Source organism: Betta splendens, chromosome 8 (genome assembly GCF_900634795.4).
Source record: "Betta splendens chromosome 8, fBetSpl5.4, whole genome shotgun sequence".
In the NCBI taxonomy this organism is placed as follows: domain Eukaryota; kingdom Metazoa; phylum Chordata; class Actinopteri; order Anabantiformes; family Osphronemidae; genus Betta; species Betta splendens.
Window position 1 is genome coordinate 6,304,577 of NC_040888.2, and position 23,381 is coordinate 6,327,957.

The window sequence follows — 23,381 nt, forward strand, 5'->3', positions numbered from 1 at the left end:
AAAATAAAATAGTTTTGTTCATGCACTTAATTTGAAGGTTTAGCTACACAAAGAGTTGAACGCAATAGACATGGCAGCAAATAAAACCCAATAACACTTTGTATGAACACAGCATTTTATAGTGAAACACAGCAGTTTGATACATTATCCAAGATAGAAAAAAGCAGGTTCGGCACACAATGCAGAAGAGTTCCTCATTCACAACGGTACTGAGGGCGGTTGGCTCTAACAGCAGACGTTTAAATGTCCGCATTTGTCATTCGTGTGCTTCCAGCTGACTGTAACTGGTGGCACTGGCTTTCAGACGCTAATGAGCTTCATCACAACACAGGAATCATACCAATAGTTGTGTTTTAATTTTCCGCCTAGCTGTGATTTTGTTAAAAGCTTGGATGGTGAATTATATCCCAGCCTGTTGTGCCTATTTAGTCTAAGTGAATGTTTCTGCATGCAGCTGCAGTTCAGTCTCCAAATATAGAAAAACAATAAACCCCTCAGCTACAGTACAGTCTGACTACTGACTCATCCCTCACAGTTGGGTCACACATTGCAATATGGTGCTGAAACAGAAAAAAGAAATCAAAAATATGAAGCGAGGGGCATATTTGGCTAAAGGATAAGGTTTGATTTAATCACTTTCTTTAAAATTACACCTAAAATGTGAATTCATTAAATACTAAGATGTAGAAATTTTACAAAAGCCAAATGCCCTCATGGATACTCTGAGTATTAATCATCTCACCATTGAATCACTGTGTACTACTGATCATCATTTCTACTTATTTTACCAAGTATATACAGTAGAAAAAGCAATGTTTAGTTCAAAGGCTCTTAGATTGGCTCGAACAAATACTTACAAGTCCCAAACCATATTTCTACACAGAACAACAACGGTCTTGAGATGAACTCGTACAGGCTTCGTCTGTTCAAAACTGCATGCAGGACTTTTAGAGCACAGCATTGATTTGTTACCGAGGTAATTGCCTCATATTGCCCGCTTTCATGTCTCAGACGGGGACTGCGGGCTGCAGGCCTGTAAACAGGATTATTCCATGAAGAGTCTCTTTGGTGAAACCCCAGAACCTCAGACAGTGCTTCTCTGAAAGGATTCAGGCTAAACCTGGAAGTCAGTCCCAAAGTGTCTACCCTGGGCATCAGTCAATGACAGATAGGTGGTCCTCATACTTGGAGAATACTGCAAGACAAAGGGTTGGAAAAACAAACTTTAGTTCATTTGCATTCGAACAGCAGCCGCATAAAACATTGAACATTAAAATGACGGGATCTACTCTAAGTCTGGGAGGCACTTATTTGGATTAGGGGCTGCTCTTGACTATGAGGCTGTGGAATCGGGATTGTGCGTTAACGTTGCGAATGGTTAAACAGCGGGTGAAGAGCAGACAGAGGGCAGAAGTGAGGGGTCACAGAATAAATTACACTCACATGTGGCAATGTGGATACAACAGTGGCAGGAGTTCAAAGGTCACAGAGCTCAGGTAACTGAACGGAGTTTTAATAGGCTTTGAGGGCTTTCGGGGGGTAGCAGGTTAAAACATTCGGCATAGCAAGCTTCATTACTGAGGCAACAGTGTGTGAAGTGAGAATGAAATCATGAGAAAGAAGTGAAGCAAGAGAAAACTTACTGTTTATAAAAGTCAGAGTCAAAGAATGACAATAGAAATAGGTTAGTTACAAAAAGACTGGTTAATGTCGAGCAGTTAAACAACACAGATGATCATGCAAGTACATGATTCAAATAAAATTAAAATGGACAATAAAACAAAAAACCAAAAAAACAAATATTAAAAACATCTTCATGAATTGCTGTGTTTGTGGTTAATTCACACTTTGCTTTCCAAAATGTCAGGCGTCACTGTAACACAAATACAAATTAACACAAGCCAGTGCCAAATAAAAATGCATCTCAGAGTCAGCGTAAAAATGAATAAATAATAGTCCACAATGGTTGTCTCCGTCTCCGGCATAAAAGATGTTTGAAGTCTTTGGTTCGCTGTGAACACTGTTCAAGCACTGACTCAGCCACGCAAACGGCGGAGAAACTTCACCTTAAAGAAAGTGAATATGTATTTTGCCGGGATCATCTATTATTTAGCTCCCGCTCCGGAGCCGCGCCGCTGCATGTTATAGACTGGGAGCTCTGCCGTTAAAATAAGACACCTGGCGTGAACACGAGCAGTCAGCGGGAGTCCCTCCCCGCTCAGGAGTGATCATTGTTACTTTAAGCGTACGCACGCGTGTGCGTTGGCCTTAACAATGTCTTTGTGAGCATTAGAAACACAATCCAAGGCAGCTGTGACGGGAATATGAGCACATGCTCATGGCTCGGCGGCGCCGGCGCCTGCATACAGATGTGGCACGTCGCGGCCGGCCGCCAGCAGAGGGCAGTCTAACGTCGTTTGCAAACCCCTCGCTGCCCTAACTACGTCTCGAATGAGGAAAAGCACCGTTATGGTCCTGATGCTGCCGCGCCTGCTTTCTGTTAGCGTCATCATCATCATCACACTAAGGACACAAGACCGTCATAGGGCCAACGCACCGAGGGAGGCGGGGATCCTCTCCCTATTAGGGGCACGTTCTCATATCGAGGGCTCCCTCCGAACAGCATGGACTGATTCCTGTGAGACACACATGAGCAGCAGTAAGTGATGAATGATCCACAACACAAGAGCCCTAATTCGCACCTGGTGCCAAAAAACGCATTGCGGGGTGATGAGATCACAGGAGACACACGTGCACGCCTCCACGTCGGCCCAGATGTCATCGCTCGCAGTTTGTCTCGGTGGCCACCTGTGATTCGATCACCCGGGGTGCGTCCTGACGCCGGGCGCGAACAGGGTCACGTGCACGTGCGGCCGTCTTTTCTGCGTCTTACATGTATTCAGGGGGGGGCGCGGCATTGGAGACCGACGGGGGGGGCGGCTGGAGGCTGGCCTGGCTGCCGAAGCTGCTGGTGTAGCTGCAGAAGCTGTGGATGTTGGCTCGCCTGGGGTTGTAGGACATTCTCCTGGCCTGGGGGTTGAACGGGTCCTCCTCGTCTATGTCGTCGTACTCTTTATCCCTGGACGAACACGCAGAGAAGGACAGAAACAAAAGAGAGTGCACGCATTAACGCCGTCCAGGAGGGCACTGCGGACGCTGTGTAATGGGCTAAGGGCTTTGCTTGGCGCTGACCTACTGCCCATTAGAGTCCACACTTGGAAAATAGCACACAGCATAGCAGAGAGTGCACAGGCGGACAGCAGGGAAAACAAAGAGAGGTAGAGGAGCCCTTCCACCCCATCATAGCACACGCCTATCAGGGCATCGAGGTAGTCCTGCATGGGGGGGACACAACACAGAGTCACCGTCAGTGGAGCACTCACAAATACATGGCGCATACAGTATTCTCTGAACCTCTACTCAGAGGTTGGACGCAATAACAATGTGGGCTTGCAGGTTACAGATGAACAGTTATGATATTGAGAACAGTAATAAATTATTATTACACACTACACAAAGATGATTAATCACGTTATTATCGTAACTCAGCCCGGTGGCTCTAAACAGGCAACAACAACAGCTCAGAGGTTAAACACACAAATATACAATACAGGTTGCTATATTGCAGTCGCAACGAGCCCGACCGAAGCTTTGACTGGGAGTTATCAGTTTTATTCGACATGCGTTTATTTGTCTTTCTAGTATTTTGTACACGTGGCGGCTCACACCCTCCTCCTTCCACCACATGCTGCAACCCCAGCTGCAAGAAACGCATTTTCAGAGCAGAGATGTCTGACAGCTTAAAACCTGGCAACCCAAAGTTAGGGTGGTGCACGGAGCCTGTGTAGTGAGGCTGCTAACGCTTTATATAAACACATCGGTGTGTGAGGAGCACACAAAGGTAGGACTGAATATCAGGTAAGTGGGTCGTCTAAGTGGTGCTGAGCTGTGCTACAAAGCAGCCCTATTAAAAAGTGCCCTGGTCAGAATCTGACCTTACCTTGTGTAGCCCGCGGCAGTCGAGCAAGGCTGTTAGCTGGTGCAGACTGAACTCCGTGGAGTTCAACAGTCGCTGGATCCCCACAAGGTCTCGCTGGATAACAAGGTGTAAAAAGGGGGAAGAATGAGACACACACACCTCCAGAGCGTCAGAATAAGGCATCAGTAATAACCACTTACCTCGGCGGTGGGAAAGACGGGCACTGAGAACTGCAGCAGGCCCTGGATCTGGATCTGCATGGTGGTCAGGGAGCGCTGGCCGATTGTTAGCGACTGGAGGAGCGCAATCGCCCGCCGGCATCACGGGAGCAGACGTCCGGGGCAGAACAATGAGAGGATCATTTTAAATCGGAGCATTGTTTGGGAGCAGCATGTCAACGCGTACATTGGTGTAAGTAAGGCCTCATAAAGCGCTTAACAGAAGACACATTTCTTTCCAGACAGATTATCCTTCGCTATCAACCCGACTCGCCCGCAGATCAGCCCCACGTTTCTCAGCACCAGCAGCATTTTTATCAGCCAGGTTATCAGCGGGGGGATTATCCTTACCGATTGTCTTAATCCACAAATGGACGCTGCCATGATAATGTGGGATTCATAATTACTGATCAGGGATTTAGCCCCCCGTGAACATGCCACACACATCCATACCTCACATGTTCAAGTGGAACCTAAACATCTCAGACTTTAGTTACTGTATCTGTGCTGCAGATGCTCAAACTGAATCAGTGCTTTTTAAATCCTGTTTATTTATTCGTGGTTGTGAAGATCATTATTCCATACTTTATTGACCTTCCAACACATCCTACAATAGCAAAGAAGCAAAGAACATTCATGGCTAAATAAATTCTAAATACAGAGCATAATGATAACAGCTGACAGCTCCGCTGACCTTAAAAATGTGTGTGATAAGCAAATGTCTTTACTGATCTGAACTGATTAATAAAACATGTCTTTTTCCAGGGTCTTGATACATACAGAGCTGTAAGTGTGAGAACAGCTGTGGACGTGTAGTCAATACCTGTTGGAAGGGGTTTGGCAGATTCGGACTGCAGAACAAATAATAGTGTGCAACATCTGGAAAGTGAAAAGAAGCCGATTAGGATTGTGGACTGTTGTGTCTGCGCGACTATGATGTGGAGGAATCAATTACCTGCGGTGAGGAAACCCTTTGTCTTGTTAACAATGAACTTGTCTGGAGACACACAGAAGTCACTGGTGCCCTGGGCGAAGACAAAAACATGCTTACACGTACTCCTGTAACTATAAAGGAGGATGATACAGTGTCTGTGCAGGACATGAATCCGCATCCAATTTATTTCCTAGCAGCCACTGAGCGAAGCGGATCCAGCGCTGGACACTCATTGACAGTCTCTCAGCAGCACAAACAGCATTTTTGAAGCCTTGAACTCAACCAGTGAAATGAAACCGCTTCCACGGATGCCCACGGACATGTGCAGACAGAGCAGGGTGTTCCCCCGTAACAGACACACACGTGCATAATTCAATATTTAATTAAATGTTTTCACGTTCATTAATTCATCCATGGAGAGCTGCTAATGGTGCGCGGATAAACAATTAAGGGTCAAAGTTACACAGCCTCTTTCCCAAAACACGGAAATATGGCAATTTAGGAAATAAAAGGCACCAGCTGAAATAAATGGGGTAATTTGTCATGCACATGTATAATTCACAGCTGGCTGACATGACCCCTGGCAAAAATAACAGGCCACTGTTCAAAGTTTAAAGGGATCAAGATGTCTGCTCTGATGACGAACGAGACATCAAAGCCTGGTGTCATTTATTCTTAATGGAGCCTGTCCACTGCTCTTCATGTCAGAGCCGGTCACAAAGTCACTTTCAACAGCCCGTTGTTATGAAGCAGCTGACTCCGAGGCAGCGGCGATCGATTAGAACGGAGACCGAATCCAACAGCCTGCGCTGCGACGTGACGTGACGCGACGCGAGCAGCGCCTCAGCCTTCAGGTCCCATTCGTAGCCCGAACGTGACATGTTTCCAGCAACATGCCAGAAATGATGCTCCGTCTTGTTACGCTGGCGGGGACGTGTTGTTTGCCCCGTGTCTCATTAAATATGTACACATTTATGAGCTATTTCTAGGACACCGGCAGCATCCACCTTGCTTTTTTCACGTCGGCCTCGGAACGTGCTGCTTTTGAGCGAGTTGCGAGTGCAACAGGTTCGTCCTGCACGACGCTTCACATCCGTCTTATGCAGCGGAGACCTTTCCTGCTTGTTAATAATTAGGCGGCTTTTGAGCAAATGCTCCTGCAACACTACAGCGACCGACAGAAGCTCCACTCGTGTCCTTTAGATACAGTGACAGAGAGGTCAGGGGTTTTAACAGAGGGTCGTGTTTTACTATAATGAGCCGAGATGAGCTGCAGACACGGTGCAGGATATCAGTAATCTGGCATTACTACTGCTTACGAGCTCACCAAGAACCACAACACATGTCTGCATTTCATACACAGGTCAAACATCAACTCTCCTTCTTCCCTGCTCCTTTCCGCCCCCTCCGCCATACTTAAAACAGCTGCCCAGATGTCCAATCCGCTAAAGTAATCCGCAGATGCCGGATCGCACAGCAGGAGGCAGGGAGATCGAGGAGAAGAGACGGGATAAAAGGAAGCTGGAAGTGTGGGGGTGGCGGGTGGGGGGGGGGGGGGGGGGGGGGGGGGGGGTCTGCACTTTGAACCCCGCCCAGCCTCCCTGATAGCGGCTCCATTAGGGGCTCGGTCCAGATGTGCTGAACACATGGCGCACCGAGCAGTCTGTCAGAGACAGGCAGGACTGGCACGGGCACGAAGCTAAGCAAACAAGCAAACAAGAGATTTCGAAGAAAGAGCGGCTAGAAATTAATGCTTAAGCCCAAAGACACGGGGATCTGTAATCAGCTTTGCTGCATAACTGACCATAGAAAGCGGCCGTGTAAACAGACGCAGACACTTTAGAGCGGGGCATATGTCCAAGGAAAGAGTGCGTGGGTTCAACTTTGCATGTCTGGGCGCTCAGATTAAAAATAACCAGCAAAGCGTGAGAAGATTTGAAGGGATACTAAAAAAAAAGTGTTTTCCTCACCACGGCTGCAGCAGTGCCTGCTCCGAGCGAGGCCCAGCTCAGGATCAGAGACAGCCCAACAAAAGCCATGATCCTAGAGCGAAATAGCAAATGGGAGAGAGAGAGAGATGGGTGACTGGGAGAGGCAGACGGAGACAAAGCCACATGGAGAGCAGCAGATGAATCGGTTTATCTTTGTGCCAGTGATCTCCAGCGCCCTTTTCTCCAAGTTAATTTGATTTGTTCTTTCCAGCTCGCGCTTGGGAATTGTTCCCCTTCCGCCCAAACACAGGGACTCAACTTACGCTCTGTGCCGGTGCACTGCAGCATAGACCACATGACTGGAAATTCAATTTATTATGGAGGGGAATAAAAGATAAATTAACTCATGACTCCTTGGCGAATTCACTCGTTAGTTCTTGACACATAAAAAAAAAAAGGAGCTATTGTATTCAGCTGTAAGTTTTGCCGAAGCTTTAAAAGGAACTGTTCAATAGAGGTCTCGCAAGGCCAGAAGTGAAGAGAAGACTAGAGGAAGTCTGGGGACTTTCCATCTCTGCCTTTTGTCATTTCTGCTCCACTGTTTTTCCACTAGCAACTACTTTAACTGGCTGCACTTCGAGACCTGTCAGTCGTAGGTCTTCTCGAGGCCGCTGCCCTCCTTTGTTCCTCTTTGCTGAAGAGTCACATCATTCAAAAACGCTATTTGAATGATGCCAGCGTCTTAGTGACCAGCGTAGGCGCTGGAGAGGGAGCTGGAAGCGCAGCGTGATCGCTGTAAAAAGCCGGCTGAGCGCTTCACCTCCCAACTCGCTCTCTGACCTTTTTAAAAGCACCAATAAAGCAGCTTGAGAGCACTTAACAATTAGTTAAGGGTGCGGACGCGCGCAATCAATAGGCATTAGCGAGGAGGATGTGCAGGTCCGGTAGTGAGCATCATCTGCTGACACTGACGCCCAAAAGGGACGGGAAGTGCGGTCTGTGGATTTAGCTCCTCAGACGCCGGCGTTGCTTTGAATTACTGACGCGTAGCTGCTCCTCACCTTCTGTGTCGCGGCCCCAGTTTAGAGCAGAGACTATAACCCAGGCGGAGCGACCATGGATTTTCACTGAGACTAAATCTAAGCCCGATGCTACAAGGTTAACCGTGATTGTGTGTGGACGAAACACAAAGCAAAGAGGAGAAAAGAGGATCAAATCACCGGTGCTGTTGATAGAGTGAGCCGACTGGCGGAAAAGAAAAGGCCTTCACATTCGCACCTTCACATCCGCATTCAGGATACGTACACGATAAGCAGGCATCGAGAATGCTTGGCCATCCCTAGGCACACGGCCAGGCAGATCACCAGATCCAGGATCAGCAGCAGCAGATATGCCAGCCATCTGAAAACGAAGGGGGGGGGGTGAGAAAGAAAGCGTCAGCATAACAATCCTGATTGATCCCCATCGCCTGCACCCTCGGCGCACGTGTACAACATGCGTTCGGGACTGGACGCGTGGGATCTATCTGGGCCGTGCATCAACATTCTCGTCTCCGAGTCGGAGCCCATCTGTTCCAGGTAATTTCCACCCCGTCGGCTTAATAATTCAACGGCACAAATCTATAGGCATTAATTTTTCAAGCCTCGAAAATGCCCTTCACAGCAACGCCCTGCCCTCAGCGTGGACTAGAAATACCCCCGAGCAAGGAAAACACACGGGGCGGCGGGCGGTGCATCGCTGGCTCCCAGGAGGCCGGTTGGAAAAGGACTGGAAGTTTACAGCAAAGACGGGGAACGCAAGAAAACATAGGGACGAAGTCCGAAAGGATGAGTTAATTCTGTACGTCCACCAAGGTCACCAGAGGATATGATTCAATCAAGCTGTGTGGATAGGTCCAAAGGTGGCCTAACAAGATATAGATTGTGTAGAGGATGATAAACAAACTATTTAACTAGAAGAGATGACACTTAATCTGCATTAAAAGTTGGGTATATAGAAATGGAACAGGGAATATTGGAGAAGTCAACGGTGTTATCCACGCCCTTAGTCGGATAATAGGAATCATCAATACAGGCCTGCGCCGACGGATGCATGAAATCCCATCAAGACCCATGAGACTGGTGTTAGAACGCACAAAGTGGCATCTGGTGTCGGGACCAAAAGGAAACGCACCATGTGGGAATACGGGACGTATAAAATGAGCAAACCCAACGTCATCTGATCTCTATTCGCTATCGAACCTCAGGACCTGCTGAACATTTGGACGTTTCATTTCTCCTTTCTTTGTAAATTCCTTCAGAATGAGGATGGAACAGACGACACATCTAGTTTTACACAATACCACACACAATCGCGGCACGGACGCACGCCGTTGCGCTGAACGCTCCGAAGGCGCGAGGCTCTCGGGGAAAAAAACGCCTCTGCTACGTTTCATCAGATTCCACAGAGTGAGCGTGGAGCTAGAGATTAACCAGGACCTGCCTGTGTGGTAATCAGATGCCAGGTGACTAATGCGGCTTTTCGCCGGCTCGAGGAGGAGAGCATCAACACAAGTAAACAAAAGGAATGAAGCGATGTTAATAATCTCGCTGATAAAAGAAAGGCGGACGCGTCACATTTGGGGACTCTAAAGGCCTTTTAGATTAGATTGTAATGTGTTCCCGCTAAATCTGCAACGTGTCGGGATCAGTTAGGATGAGCCCAGTGTTCTGAGATGCTTAGACGGCTCCAAATTAACAGTTCACGCAGCCCAGATAAAGCAAATATGTCCATTTAATGTTTTATGAGCGAATATTAAAATTTAGTCTCACGAACGAGAGACGGAGCAGTTGCTATTTATGAATCAATGCTGTTATTAATCTGGGTGTTTATGGATTTTCAGTAATATTCTCACGCACTCCTGTTGAAAATAACATCTCGCTTAAAATAGAACTACATCAAAACAATAATTACAATCAATGTGAGCAACGACCTGTGAATGGGGCGATGATTTCCACTCTAACGGCCGCTCTCCCATGCAGAACGTTCAGCCCTGGAGCGCAAACAGCACACTGGGCAATAAGCTCAATTTCAGCTTTCGTTCATTTAGCACTCAGGACAAAAGGCGTTTTCCGGTCTGTGTTATGGAGATCAATGATTTCCCATCTGCTTTGTGTCTGGTCTGGACAGCCAACAGTGTTATTCCGTGCAGCGTGTCCACATCAGGCACAAACATAAAATAAAATTGCCTCCATCACCCACGAGGACGCTGCCCCAGGCTCTACCCACCTGTAATACTCAATGAAAGCCGTTTGGTCGGCGATGGTTGCCAAGTCAACATCGGCCTTTTTAATATCTGGCAGGACAGTCAGCTCACGGATTACATTGTTGACCATCAGCCGCATGAAGCGCAGCGCTTGGAGGTAGTCCGACCTCGTAGCAAAGATCTCATCCAGCCGTTCCAGGTGTTGCCTGAGTCCGGTGTCCACGTTGCTCAGGGTTTCCGTGACCTGGCAAATTCGATAGAAACGAGAGAATAAGAGAAAATACAGCTGGAAACAGTGGGTAACAGAATAAAAAGGTGGGTGAAGGTGAAGAGGAGTCGGAGTGAAATCGGGGTCAGAAGGAAAATAGCAGCATTCATGAAAACAGATATTCATGAAAGGAAGATTGAAACTATAGAGAAAGGTGAAAGAAGCGAAGGGGCCGCTCCCCCGAGAGAAGATTAACTTTTCTCCTCAACCGCGTGCTTTATTCAGATAAACAACGTCGAGTGGAATACTGATAACAATACCGGGGAGACCCGCTATCAGAGGGGTGTTTGATAGTGAGAACGGAGTGGGAGGAGGCACGGTGGAGCAGAGCAAACGCGCTTCGCTTTCTTGGTTAAACGAAAACAAGGCGCCGCCGGAGCCGCAGGCGGGTCGACGTTAGCGGCACGCGGACGCGTCGGGACCGGGGCCGGCGGACATCGAACACGGGCCTCGGAGCAGAGCTGCTCAATAAGTGAAGTCAAATCACACGCGGTACAACAATGGCTGCCGAGAGCCCAGCGCGGCCTCAGATCCGGGCAGACGCCGCTCTGTGTGTCGTAATCAGCGGCAGTTTGACGCAAGCTGCTCGCGCCGCTGTGAAAACGCACCGCGGAGACGATAAATATGCGTCTCAGCCTCACCTCCAACCAACCCCGTTGATTAAATTCTACTGAGGGGAAGCATCTGATGGCTTGTAAGAAACAGTATCCGTGTGGAGACGAGGCCCAGCCTCCGCTCTCCCATCCCCAGAGGGGGACGTCTGATTGCCCGTAAACTGCCTTCACGCCCCACCTCTGCGTGCATCATCTCTCACACTTCCTGCTACAATGCCCTGAATCTTATCTGCACACCAGTCTGTCTGGGTGTGAGAAATGGGATCCATCAGCTCGCTGCTCCGGGTGATCCACATTTCCCTAATCTGGACCATCCCGCCTTCCTTCAAAACAGATTAAAGCTCACTTTAAGCGAAAGCAGGTCACATGGAGGCTTCTCCATTCAGGACACGCCTTTAACGGGGGCCTGATTGATTCCAGGGCTTTAGCGGCAGTTTTGATGCATCTGAGATTTACACCATTACCTGCGACAATAAAACAATACCCAGCGATTCAAAGCCGGCCGAGCTGGGAAGTGGCACGCTGAGGAGAGACATTCGCACAATCGCACGACAGCCGTCACATTCTAAGACGCGCACGGTGTGATGAGATCTGACGAAACGAGAGGAGAAGTGGCTGTAAATCAGACCGAGCGCCGACCGAAGCGGCTGCGGCCGCACGCGGGGCCGGCGGAGCGTTTCCTCCGCGCGAGCCAAGCAGCTTTGCTCTCCCCCCGAGGAGCTTGTTCGTTTCTCGTGCAGCTACAGTATAGTATACTCCATCAAGCGCCAGGATCCAATCAATACCGAGATCCTGCAGCGAGAGCCAGTAGCAGCCATGCAAAATCATTCAGTGTGAATTTCATTTACTTCCTGCAGCACGGAGGACGCTGTGCTGAACACGGCTCCTCCCGTTCCAGGCTGTCTGCTGCACTAAGCCCAACGCACCTGTAAGTAAGTGTGGGTTCGACACTACGGCTGTAGCTTGTGCGGCTGAATTACAGCACAGTGCACTGAGCGGCACGGACCGCTGTGTGTGCGGCAACTAACTGGCAATAAAGCATGAGCTAAATGCATTGGATTCATACATTATCCATACATAGGAGGGCTCTAAGTGGGTGCTTGTAACCCATACAAGTAAATCCAGTGTACGGCAGATAGTAAGACTATAAGAGAGGAGAGAGGAGCGGCTTAACATGCACTAATGCACTGCACATGGGACTTAATCCTCTTCTTCCTCATTGTGATTATAGCTTCTTATGGGGCCTTGTTCTGACTCCCTTGTTCCCCTTCCAGTTTCCTCCCTCCCTCCCTCCCAAACAGCTTCCCTGAATGCAGGTCAGGAGGTGTGTACGGAAAGAAAAAAAGGCTGTATTTACAAATCCTGAGGCGGCAGCCACTTCAACCCCTTCGCTGCGACAAAGAGCGGATCCCGACCCCCTGCGGTGAGGCGCTGCTCGGCGACAGATGCACACCCCATTAGTGTGTGTGTGTGTGTGGGGGGGGGGACTTCTGGTGTCTGCCGGCGATAAATCAGTGTTTCCCAGCAGAACGCGACAGTAAGCAACGAGGAGACGACGCCCGGTGTCATAAAGCCTCTTGTTAATTGCAACGGTCACATTGGGAAGTTATTCACCGCGAAAAGCGCTGGCGCCGACGTCTCCGCGGCGCCCGGGCGCATTTATCACTTCGTCCGTGTGCAGCAATTCGACTGGAAAATTGTGCGAGTGAAAGCGGCGCGGGTCTAATGCTCGGGCTGAACCCGGCAGCCGTCTCACTCACCAGATTGTTGATGCTGCCCAGCGTGTGATTGGCGTTGTGGAGGGAGTAGGTCAACTGGTACACCCCATCGTTGGTCTCGCTGTTGCCATAGAAACCCACTCCTACAGCAGAACTGGAGGGAGGGGGGGAAATTTGGATACAATTAATAAACAAATAACCATAATTACATCCTCGTGTTTCATCATGCTGGGCCTTGATTATGGATTGCATTAGGATAATAGAGGCCCACTACCACAAAGCAATGTATTCATAAATTCCCCAAAGGCGTCTTCTAGCTTTAGGCGAAACACTGTTTATAATATACCAGTCAATGCTGTGTATTGTCCTTTTCACATATGGTTTTATGTATGTTTGTGTATGTAAATCCTGCCCTTGACCCTTTTTGTATGCATTCACAGACTAAACCCTGCAGCCAAGCACTAAAATGCAAAACACAGTAACTTTCATTGTAGGCCTGAGATTTCCACTCTCGCTTGTTGATGTCGTACTGTACTGTATGAGCTGGGTTGTTTGCCTCCACTGATTACAGCACAGCCCGCTGCGCTTTCTCCCTTTCCCAGATTCAAAGTCAACCCTCTATGACCTGCAAGTCTGGATTTGTTATGACATTCATGGATAAAACCACATCAGAATTCTGCTACATATCTGAAAAAAAACTAACAAAGGAGAACACACACAATGCTGTTTCCCCACTTTCCCACAGCCTTCTGTGCCTGTACAGTACCTGAGCCTCTGTAATAGAGGGGATTAGAGCCCCAGCCCCTGTGGCGTGCTAGGTCTGAGTCTACAGTGACGTGAGCGACGACGCGGCTGCATCTTGATTACAGTCCCTCTGCAGAGGCTGAGGAATAACCAGATTCAGGCATCCAGATGCAGCTCGTTACTCAGAGCTGCAGGTTCAGAGCCGCGAGTGGGTGTGGGGGAAAAGGGAGGTAGACTCGCACGATCAACACACAAAGAGGATATGGAGAATTTTAACATATCCTGTTCATTGACGTACGTCATTGTGCGTTTCTGCCCCGTTCTAACAGTAACCGCAATGAAACCAACTGCCTGGTCTTCTTGCGCTAACATAGCTCCCTGTGTATGATTAGGGCCAGTAGAGGCCAGACTTCATACAATACACTGTGAACAAGAATAAGATACGATTACAGTAATTCTCCCACACACGGCTTCTAATTCTACTTCTACTCGAAGATCAAACAAAGCTGAATTCTCTGGCGTAACACTCAGAGACGTTCCTGTTCTGCGCGACGAACGGAGGCCCGGACGCCGGGCGTTCCATTAACCCCTCGGCCGACCCGGCGACGGCCCCGGCCCGCTAATGGCGCCGTAATGAAAGAGTAATGACACGGGAAATCGTGAGAGCGTCGGTGGGTTTCCGCGGCGAGGAGGGCGAACAAGCAATAACCAGGAAGCCTTTATTTAGCTGGAGGCCGCCGTCAGAAACCACACCAGAGAGGCTGGATTCACCCTTCTTCTTCGAGATCTAATTCTTCTCATTAAAACCTGAATTATGTCACGTTCAGTATGCTGCTATTAGAAAATTCTGTAGAATTTTCACAAAGGAAGTGGGAAACAACAACGTATAATGCACAGACTCGGCGTCAGTAATTTGAGGCTTGATGACTTAATTGGATGCTGTGTCTATTGGAGCCAGCCTCTACAGTCAGAGATGGGGGCTCTGAGCAGAGATTAGATATCACAGCATCTCGGCGAAGCGGGTCGGAGCTCGCCATCACGCTCAGCCACTTAGATTCACAATGGACCACGTGTGCCGCAACAGCGGTTTGGCACGGACGCCGAGCGCTAACAGAATTAGCCCAGCGCTCAGATAAATGTCACAAGCCGAAGCAGCTCTGGGCTCAGGACGAAGCCCTTTATTCTCATTTATCCGTCACGTCGCTGAAGCGCGGTAAATCATGCACACGCGTCCAACCCACCACTCTTTCCTCTCTTCCGCGCTCACCATATGACGAGGCCGGCGACGACTGCGGCCCAGGTGACGCAGCAGGTGTCGGGCCTCTTGGCGTCCTCGTCCTTCTTGTTGCGGCAGCAGCACAGGCAGGCGAGGTACGCGGTCAGAACCAGCAGGCTGAGGCCCAGACCCGCCGCACCGACGCACCCCAGGACCACCAGGGACTGGAGCGGGAGAGAGACAAGCGTGTCACTGATGCACAACGATATCTGGACAAGGCTTGCTCTTGAGGCGACCCCTGACCCCGCTTGACCCCTGACCCCGGGAAAGGGCCCAGTGAAAACAGCCCTCGTGCGTGGAGACATTAGCGGGGTTAGTGTGTACAGCTCCTCCTCCCCCGATCAGCACCGTCGCTGCTGACTGCTGCCTGGGGCAACGGGGGCAAACGGAGCTCACAGAAAATCTGGATTGTTTCTGCCAAATGCCACGGCAGAACTCTGACTGTGGGTGGAAAAAAAAAAAAAACAGATCCAGGACTGTGGGAGGAAGCATCATGTGACGCAACGCTTTTCATTCAGTCTTGTGATTTCTGAGTGTACAAAATATCTACAGGCTGAATGAAGAGAAAGACGTAGAGAAGCAGTAAAGGCTCACGAACAATGATGTACAATATGAAGGCATATAAACTATTATGGATAGAAGTACAATGCACTTTGTTTTCTTACACGTCATGTGAGCATTTCGCTGAGGAAGCGCTCAGTCACTTATTTCTCACTGGATGAGCTTTCTAAAGGCGGCAGACACAGAAATTGATCTGTCTTTACGTCGCCGGCGTGAAACTAATCCCCGAGCATTACGAGAGTGATCTCACAGCCGCTGGAGGCCAGAACGCGTCCCGACGTGGACGAGGTCCATCAGGTGCATCCTCGGAACCGTGTTGTGCGTCCAAACGCGCTGCGTTTGGTCTCCTGGTTTGTTTAAAGCAGCGGAGAAGAACGACCTTCATTTTACTTGCTAATAATATGCGCTCAGGTTTTTAATGGCCACAAGTTCAAAGCTTCCGGGTCTGGTTGAATAAGCAAAGCTATTTTCTCGCCTGCAATTATTCCATTCCTGTGACATTGACACCGCCAGCGCAAATAACTCCTATTATTCTGCATATTCTAATAGATTCTTTCATTGTTCAACCTCTTTTATGTCACACTGACCCTTACTCCGTGTGTAGCTTTGATTCTGTTAGATTTGCATTTAGCATATTCATAAACAAATAGAGTTTATCAGACACTGACTCCAAACAAGGCCCAGTATGAATAGCAAACGGCAGTAAAAGCTGTCGCCCTGCAGCATCACTGACCTCCTAGTAACTTGCCAGTCATGGCTGATGATGAGCAGCTGATCCTACATGGAGCACATTAGTCTCACCTTGAACCAGACAGGGAACCAGCGCGAGCCGCGCTGCCCTGCCAGCAAACCAAAACCTTAATCCCATGATTTGCTTATCATTGTTGTTTGAGGACACTGATGGTGAGTCACAGAGGAAACAGTCTGCGGTTTTAACCCAGGCTGGACTGTCCTTCCTGTCACCAGAACTCCCCCTCCTCCTACAGTACGTTTTAGTGTATTGTTTCATCATCGAATGATCAGACGCCTCCATTTCTAGGCCACAACCAGGACAAAGGGGGAAAAACAGGCAGAAAAGAACCACAGCTTCCACAGTCATCGGTCATCATCTTCACAACAGGCCAAATGTTCAAAATAGGCTTAAACGTGGACGCCTGACTAATTTAATTAGGCAGTAAACGAGCTTTAGGAGACGTGACCGCCTCCACCTTCATCCTGAAGACGACGGGCGAGCGCGTCAAAGCGAGGCCCAGCTCACTCGCACGGAGCGAGTTAGAAAACGTCCTGGGGCGAGAGGACCCACAGAGACGCTCGCAGGCGGAGTGTGGACACACTTTAATTAAACGACGAAACTCAAAAACATCGGAAGTTCAGTAAGAGATCAGTGAACAGCGCTTCCCACACGACGAGAACTCATATATCCACATTTATTTCCTAAATGAGTTTACAGGCTTTTCCTGTTACACAGTATTAACACAAATTGTTTATTTTGTTAAAATAAATTAAATAATGAAATGTTAATAGTTGGACTCGTGAATGTCATTAGTAATTTTTAATTAAATTGCCGCTCGTCACACTATGCTGTTGTAATAGGATGTGACTTTTTACGAGGTACAACTTTCTGTAAATGTTTGAGTAAGTTTATGTCCAGGGGGGAGAAACGACCCATTACCATTTAAAGGGCGTGTTCCAAATTAAAATGCACACAGGAAACATTCGTCTTACAATTAGTTCCCACCAGATGATCATAGAAAGCGTTTAATGCAGGGTTGGTGACTGGAGTGGAAGCATTGCTGCGGTAACATGGTGTTGCGTAACGGAGTTGGGAAATGAAGCGTCGAGGAGGTGCTGCATCTGTTGAGGAAGTGTATAAACCTCCAGACACATGCACATAACAATGTGAAATATTCCATAGTCCGCTTAGGTAATGCAGGTCATGCGCCATCATGAGACCTGCTGTACTTGTTGGTACTTCCTGGTCCTGGAAGAACGCTTGCTGCGTTTATGGGGGGGGGGGGGGCTTACGCCGATTTACGTCAAGAGTGAGAATAAACATTTAAAAATAGTTTGGGCTCGAAATTTTAAGTTTGAAGCGACTTCGTGTTTACGTTAACGCGTGCTGCTTGTCATCCGGGCTCCGCGACAACAGAGGCGTCTGGAGGGACAATTTGGAAGCGACGTGTGCTTTTACGCACACGTTCAGTTACCGACCTGCTGATAGCTCTCCTCCTCCGGTCTGAAAGTGCTGTCGACCGACTGGAAGAAGAAATTGAAGTGGGGAAAATTGTGCAGCCAGTACGTCCACCACGGAGCAACGTAATCGAGCCTTGCGGTGGCCATGGCCGCCTGAAGATCCGCCAACGCACCGACGGCACGTTCTCTTTAACGCCCCGACCCGCCGATACTCCAAGCGTTTACGCAAAGTGAAAAAAAAGAAATAAATAAACAGCAGACTCCAGAAGATGCTGCGGTTATCGGGATATTAAAGTTGAGGATTTTCTTTTTTCACGACGCCTTCGCAACAAGGCTGACTGTTACTTTCCACGCTTGTATCCATAGTTGGGAGTAGTTGGAGACGCGCAACTGAGCGGAGGACGCGGCGTCGGCGAGGGCCGAGCGTTTTTATCCGAGATCAACTGACTTACTCTGACGACATGAACCTGCCTCCTCCAGCGGAGAGGGCGTGACATCCGCCTCCCAGTCCCGCGGGTCAGGCCCCCGCCACGCGTGGAACGTAAACAATGTGCCGAACCACACAAACGCGCACGCAGCGGGGACTGAAACTGCACGTGTGACACGCCGTTTGCGCGGAGATGCTCCTCAAATGGCCCGTGCGTGCGTTTTTTTTTTTTTTTTGTTTCTCTCTTTATTCGTGTGCTTTGAGGAGAACCAACGCGTTTGAGGCGCACAGCTGCGTCCGAATGTGAACACGCGCTCCAGCTGCACCCCGCCTGGCCTCTGCTCGGGGCTGCGTGTAATGCTGCAGGCATCCGGTGCACTATTTATGACTTGCGCTGTTAATGTCTGACCTCTTGTGGACAATGAGGCGCACTGAGGTGAACGGTAATGAGCTCGGTAATGAGAGTCTGCAACCACCGGTACAGAATATACACGGCTGCTTTATTAGCAGTGGGAGAGAGAGAGAGAGAGAGAGAGGGGGGTGTTTTTGGGTGGTCGCCACACTCTAACAATGCAGTACAGCTGATTGTTACTGGCTGGGATGATCCTGTACATGTATATGTGGGAATAAGTCAAGGGAGATGAGGCCGCATGGCGCCTCACCAGCGCTGCCAAGGACGCGCCGTTGGCAGCTTTTGCTAAATATTAAGCAAAATGAGGATTCCTGGGAGGAGGCGGCTGAACGTTGACACTAGTGCTCTAACCTCCTGCTGCGGCTGTAGTGTGAAAACCTACAAATAGAGCACGGCGTCAATGGCACTGGCACAAAATTATACAGTTGGAATGATAAGATAATAGACGAGCAGAAACAGAGACGCAGGAAGGTGAATATGCTCATCCATCAGTTGTTTTGACACCTCTTGAGCTCGTCGTTGTCCAGATACAGTGTGTCGCTTCACTCAGTAACAGACACAGCATTCTTGAAAACTACCCAAATAAAATAAAAAAAATGTCATCTGGCAGAAAAGCCTCCGCGGGCAGATGAAACGTAAGAGGAAAATATGCCGTGCACATTTGGCCCAGAGGAAGATTCCTTTTATCTGCGATGAGCTCGCGGGCTAAGCCGCCTCGATATCACATGGCCGCCGCCGTAATTATTTGGATGCTTTGATGCACTTCCACGGTCCGAGTGCCTGCAGAGTGTTCCCTGAGCCCCAACACTCGGCGCAGGTGACACTTGACACACTCGGAATGAATATGAATGCTCCACTGTGCTCCGCATTTACAAACAGTCGGAGTCGGTGCCAGAAAACTCTCCGGTGATTGCGGCACCAATCACTCTCCCGCGTTTGAACCGGGGGGGACAAATATGGAAAGAAAGGAGTGACGGGAATAAAATCGCCTCTGTCCGTGTGTCTGCTCCAGCCCACTGTACATGCATCAAGCCTCGCTGCCTGCTGTTCATTCATTCTCGTTAGGTTTGTGCAGACACAGGCGGAGCTCACGTCGACGCCGGTGTGGTCCTGTCTGTGTGCGCTTTACGTCTGGAGTCTCATTAAACCTGACCAGCGAGCGTAATTTAGCAAATCACGGTGTAAAACATTGCAGCAACGCCGCTGCGGTTTAGACGGGACGCGCGTGCAGCCGTGGTGCCGCAGCCGAACGGCGACCGGGGGCCTGTTAAAAAGGCTCACCCGCCCACAAACGCCTGCAGAGCGCCTGAGCCATTAGGTGGCAGCCCAGCACCTCGCTCACGCGAGAAGCCAGCGCTCGTCCACCGGTGTCGCCTGGTTGCGTATTCTGTGGACGCGGGAGCTTAACCTGGCGTTTCACAGAGCCCCTTTGTGCATAATGTTGTCCATAAAGTAAGATCTAAACTTAATGAACTGTGGCTTATAGATCAGACCCGGCTCTCGTGGGTCTTCCATCAGAGAGAGTCTCCCGGGTCAGACATTTGGGCACCGATGTTACAGGAAATACATATCAAAGGGGACTTTGAAGTCATGCAACCTAGCAGCGGGCAGCGAAGGAATAAAGTCGTATCGTGAGTGACATGTCTCAAGGTCAGTAGTAGTCTAACAACTCCATTCTAATGTTGTACCACATGTCAAAAAAAAAAAAAAAGAGCAAGAACCCTGCTGAATTTTAAATTGCAGGCCGCATCCCTTCAGGAGCAGGGGATACTCCAACCTTGACGTCCGTGGGCAGCTTCATTTCACCTGGAGCTGCCTGGAACCGCCTTGAGAATAATGTCACAACCCTCATTTGAATTACAAAAAAGTTCAATTGAAAAAAAAAAAAGAAATCTGCCATTATGCCAAATGTGTAGAATAAGAAATATATGAGCCGCCTCGGCTCCGTCCGACGCAGCCCGGCCGACTGTGGCTCGCTGATGCTATTTTTATGAAAAAAGAAAACACTCACACCTTTCACAGCCCTTGTGTATATGCAGTTTTTTTTTTTGCTGCTACCCCATCATGTGCTCAAGTGTCCACACCAGGCGCAGGATTTACCTACTGATTGACTGTCTCCATAACAATCCCAGGGATGATTGGTTCATTTAAGTGTTCAGAAGAGCTCCGCGCCCTATACCCCCCCCCCCCCCCCCTCCACTACCAGGCTTCTTCCAACAGTTACTGTTCAGTGGAATGTGGAAATGTGTTGTATTGGACTTTTCCTCCTTCATGGTTATTGCTTTTTTGGATTTGTGACTCAAATCCCCTTGCTCTATTTTGAGTGATTTATACATATGAATGAAGATTTATGCCTGAGAGCTCAATGTGCCGGCATTATCCAATCAAACTGGGCCGCTCAGTGGCTCCTGAGATTGCATTAAAGTGTAATATCAATGCTGCAATCCTCAGGATATTGCCACTTTGAAATACCTTGGGCCCTCGCGACGCTATAGTCACATGTAATGATCAAGTGTATTTGTCTATTTAGGTAATGTTTCACCTCGAACGGAGCTGTGTGAATTAATGTAGCGTTGCCAACCATGTTTAATTTATTTCAGCAGTAATTGTATGGGGGGATGAAATGCAGAAGCAGATGACCAGAAATAAATAAATCCAAGTAGCAGGAATGACCTGGCTGCAATCTGTCTCTGTCTGGGCACTACATTAAATAAAACATCTTCCCTGAACCTATTTCCAGGAGAGCGTCCCCGTTGCGACGGAGCCGCGCGTTGATTTATTTCAGCGCCTGGCAGAATAACCCAACATTTACCTTCACTCCATGTAAGTGAAGGGAAACACTTCTGGGCCATCAGCACTTTGACAATATGGAAAAACATACAGTATAGAGTGAGAATGGCCACGCTTTTCATTAGCAGGGCAGTGCTAGAGGTCATGTGTCCAGCTTTGTGTTTCTCATTTATATTTACATATATATACATAAAAAACAGCTTTCTGATGATTCTGATAATGCCGATTGTCTTTTTATCTTCCTGTCAAGTCTAAGATTCGTGTTCATTGTGCAAACGCTTCGAGCCCAAATGAAACCTGAATTTATTGAGCGCGTGCAGCACAGTCCCTCTGAGATCTGGCTCGTGCTGTCTGTCTGTTTTATTCAGCTTGTTGTGGAGGTGTTTTTTTTTTTTTTCTGACACTGTGTGTGCTTAGCCATTTAAATGGAGAAAGACAGACGTCGGTGCCACGTGTAACAGCAGCTTCGACGCCGTGATTATACTATTATTTTACACAGCTGTCCGACGCTATAAGGGCTATTTCATGCCGTAATGATTTTTGCGAGGAGGAAAAAAATAAACTGACATTGGCACATTTGTCCCCTTTTTTTATTCCCCTGCAAGGAAAATGGCTTTCTTAGCCTGCAATTTATCCAATTACGGATTTACAGCAGTGCAAAGTCGACCATATGATACAGCCTAAGTCTATTTTTCAGCCTTTGGAGAAAATCCAATCATTCCAAATGGTTGCTGATGGTAATAATTGCAACAGCATTGTATTGATCTAGTGGGTCCACGGAGTGGAAACAAACAAAGCACACAAAGAAAAGTAGAGCAGGCTCCTTGTGTGCAATAATATTTGGTTTGTTTATCTCACCTGAAGATGTAATAGTCCCATATTAAGATAAAGCAGAGGCTGTTGGTTTTATTAGCTGCCAGTGAAAAGGCCGCCGCTTTCCAAACTCTGTATTTGAATGTTGCCAACATGTGTTCACTGTGCACCTGTTTGTTTGATCCCGTACTGTACGTGAACGTGAGTCACGTTATGGCGCCTTCCACCATTAGATCGACACCACCGAGCCGAGGAGTAAATCAGGAACAAGCGGACGTCTCCCGACGGCACGGCGGCCTTGATTTACTGCAAATAAGCTTTTGAATGTACATTTTAAAAGCGGGTACGCATTAAAATGTCAGCGCTCTGCTTTGATCCATATTACTGCTGCGTTCATGCTGATATGTGGTTAAATTTATCTTATTACCGTTTGCCTGAGCTTAAGAAAAGATGGCATGTAGTCTTTTGACATCTTTTTACAAAGTGATAGAAAAGTTAATGGCAGTGATATAGAAACATTAATTAAGTTCAATTCATTTTAACTAATTAAAAACTATGACAGTAATTATAATTATTAAGTGTGTTACTGTGTAACACATTGACTGCACTGTTCACTGGTTCTGCAAAAATGTACGTTGTTTTATTTTTAGCCTACGTCTGCACTGAACACTTTAAACCTGACGCGTGTTTCAATATATGATATCAAACATTAATGTAGCGCTTCACAGAGGACTGCTAAAATATTCATAGTTGAAAAACCATAAAGACGGGAATTACAAGAAACAAAGTCGACAATTACAGCTGTTTGAAAAGTTAAGGATGGCTTTTGATCTTCCCTGATCAGAGTTTTCATCCTTCTTCGCCTGCTCCTCATCGATGATGGAACACGTGTGTAACAGCTGCTGCAGTCAGAATATTTATAAACAGTAATAATATTGATATTTAATCAATTATTATTATTTTAAATATAATTATAGTTCCTCCAAACTGATCGTTTTTAAATATTGTCTCCATGTGACCTTTAGACCGCATCAGCTGACCTTTGCTTCTGTCACACGGCCACTAGAGCTCATTAATCAGCGCTAGACAGTAATAGGTGGTAACAAGAAGATGATCATACACCAAACATAAGTGTTAAAGTCTAATCCAGGTTTGTTGCTCAAGTTTCCTCAGAAATCTTAGAAAACTTAGAGTGAGAACTTCAACACCTAGCTTCTAAAAATTTGAAAATTAATGCAATAATAATTGCAGTTCTTGCA

The 23,381-nt window shown here is 48.0% G+C and overlaps 1 protein-coding gene across 2 annotated transcripts; it reads right to left on the minus strand.

Annotated features, from left to right (window-relative positions):
• Positions 1-101: 101 nt before the first annotated feature.
• LOC114860785 (protein tweety homolog 2-like) lies at positions 102-18,323 on the minus strand. 2 transcript variants are annotated; one of them, XM_029159657.3, is made up of 14 exons: positions 18,133-18,323; positions 14,918-15,090; positions 12,949-13,060; positions 10,330-10,550; positions 8,368-8,463; positions 7,102-7,174; positions 5,153-5,222; positions 5,021-5,076; positions 4,180-4,272; positions 4,001-4,093; positions 3,193-3,335; positions 2,894-3,079; positions 2,558-2,636; positions 102-1,195 (listed from the first exon to the last, which is right to left on the minus strand). In XM_029159657.3, exons 1-14 carry the CDS (start codon positions 18,175-18,177, stop codon positions 1,115-1,117), a joined length of 1,521 nt encoding a protein of 506 aa, XP_029015490.2. In that variant the 5' UTR covers positions 18,178-18,323; the 3' UTR covers positions 102-1,114. The 2 variants fall into 2 exon arrangements, with proteins under 2 accessions (XP_029015490.2, XP_029015491.1); XM_029159658.3 differs by lacking the exon at positions 18,133-18,323 and adding an exon at positions 17,699-18,120.
• Positions 18,324-23,381: the final 5,058 nt, after the last annotated feature.

Coding starts and splice junctions, on each gene's coding strand:
- LOC114860785 (XM_029159658.3), bottom strand. CDS start 17,827: ATGGCCACCGCAAGGCTCGATTACGTTGCTCCGTGGTGGACGTACTGG. Junction 2,637..2,893: donor GCGCCCCCCCCTGAATACAT/GTAAGACGCAGA, acceptor TGTGTCTCACAG/GAATCAGTCCATGCTGTTCG. Junction 1,196..2,557: donor GAGGATCCCCGCCTCCCTCG/GTGCGTTGGCCC, acceptor TTTGTCTTGCAG/TATTCTCCAAGTATGAGGAC.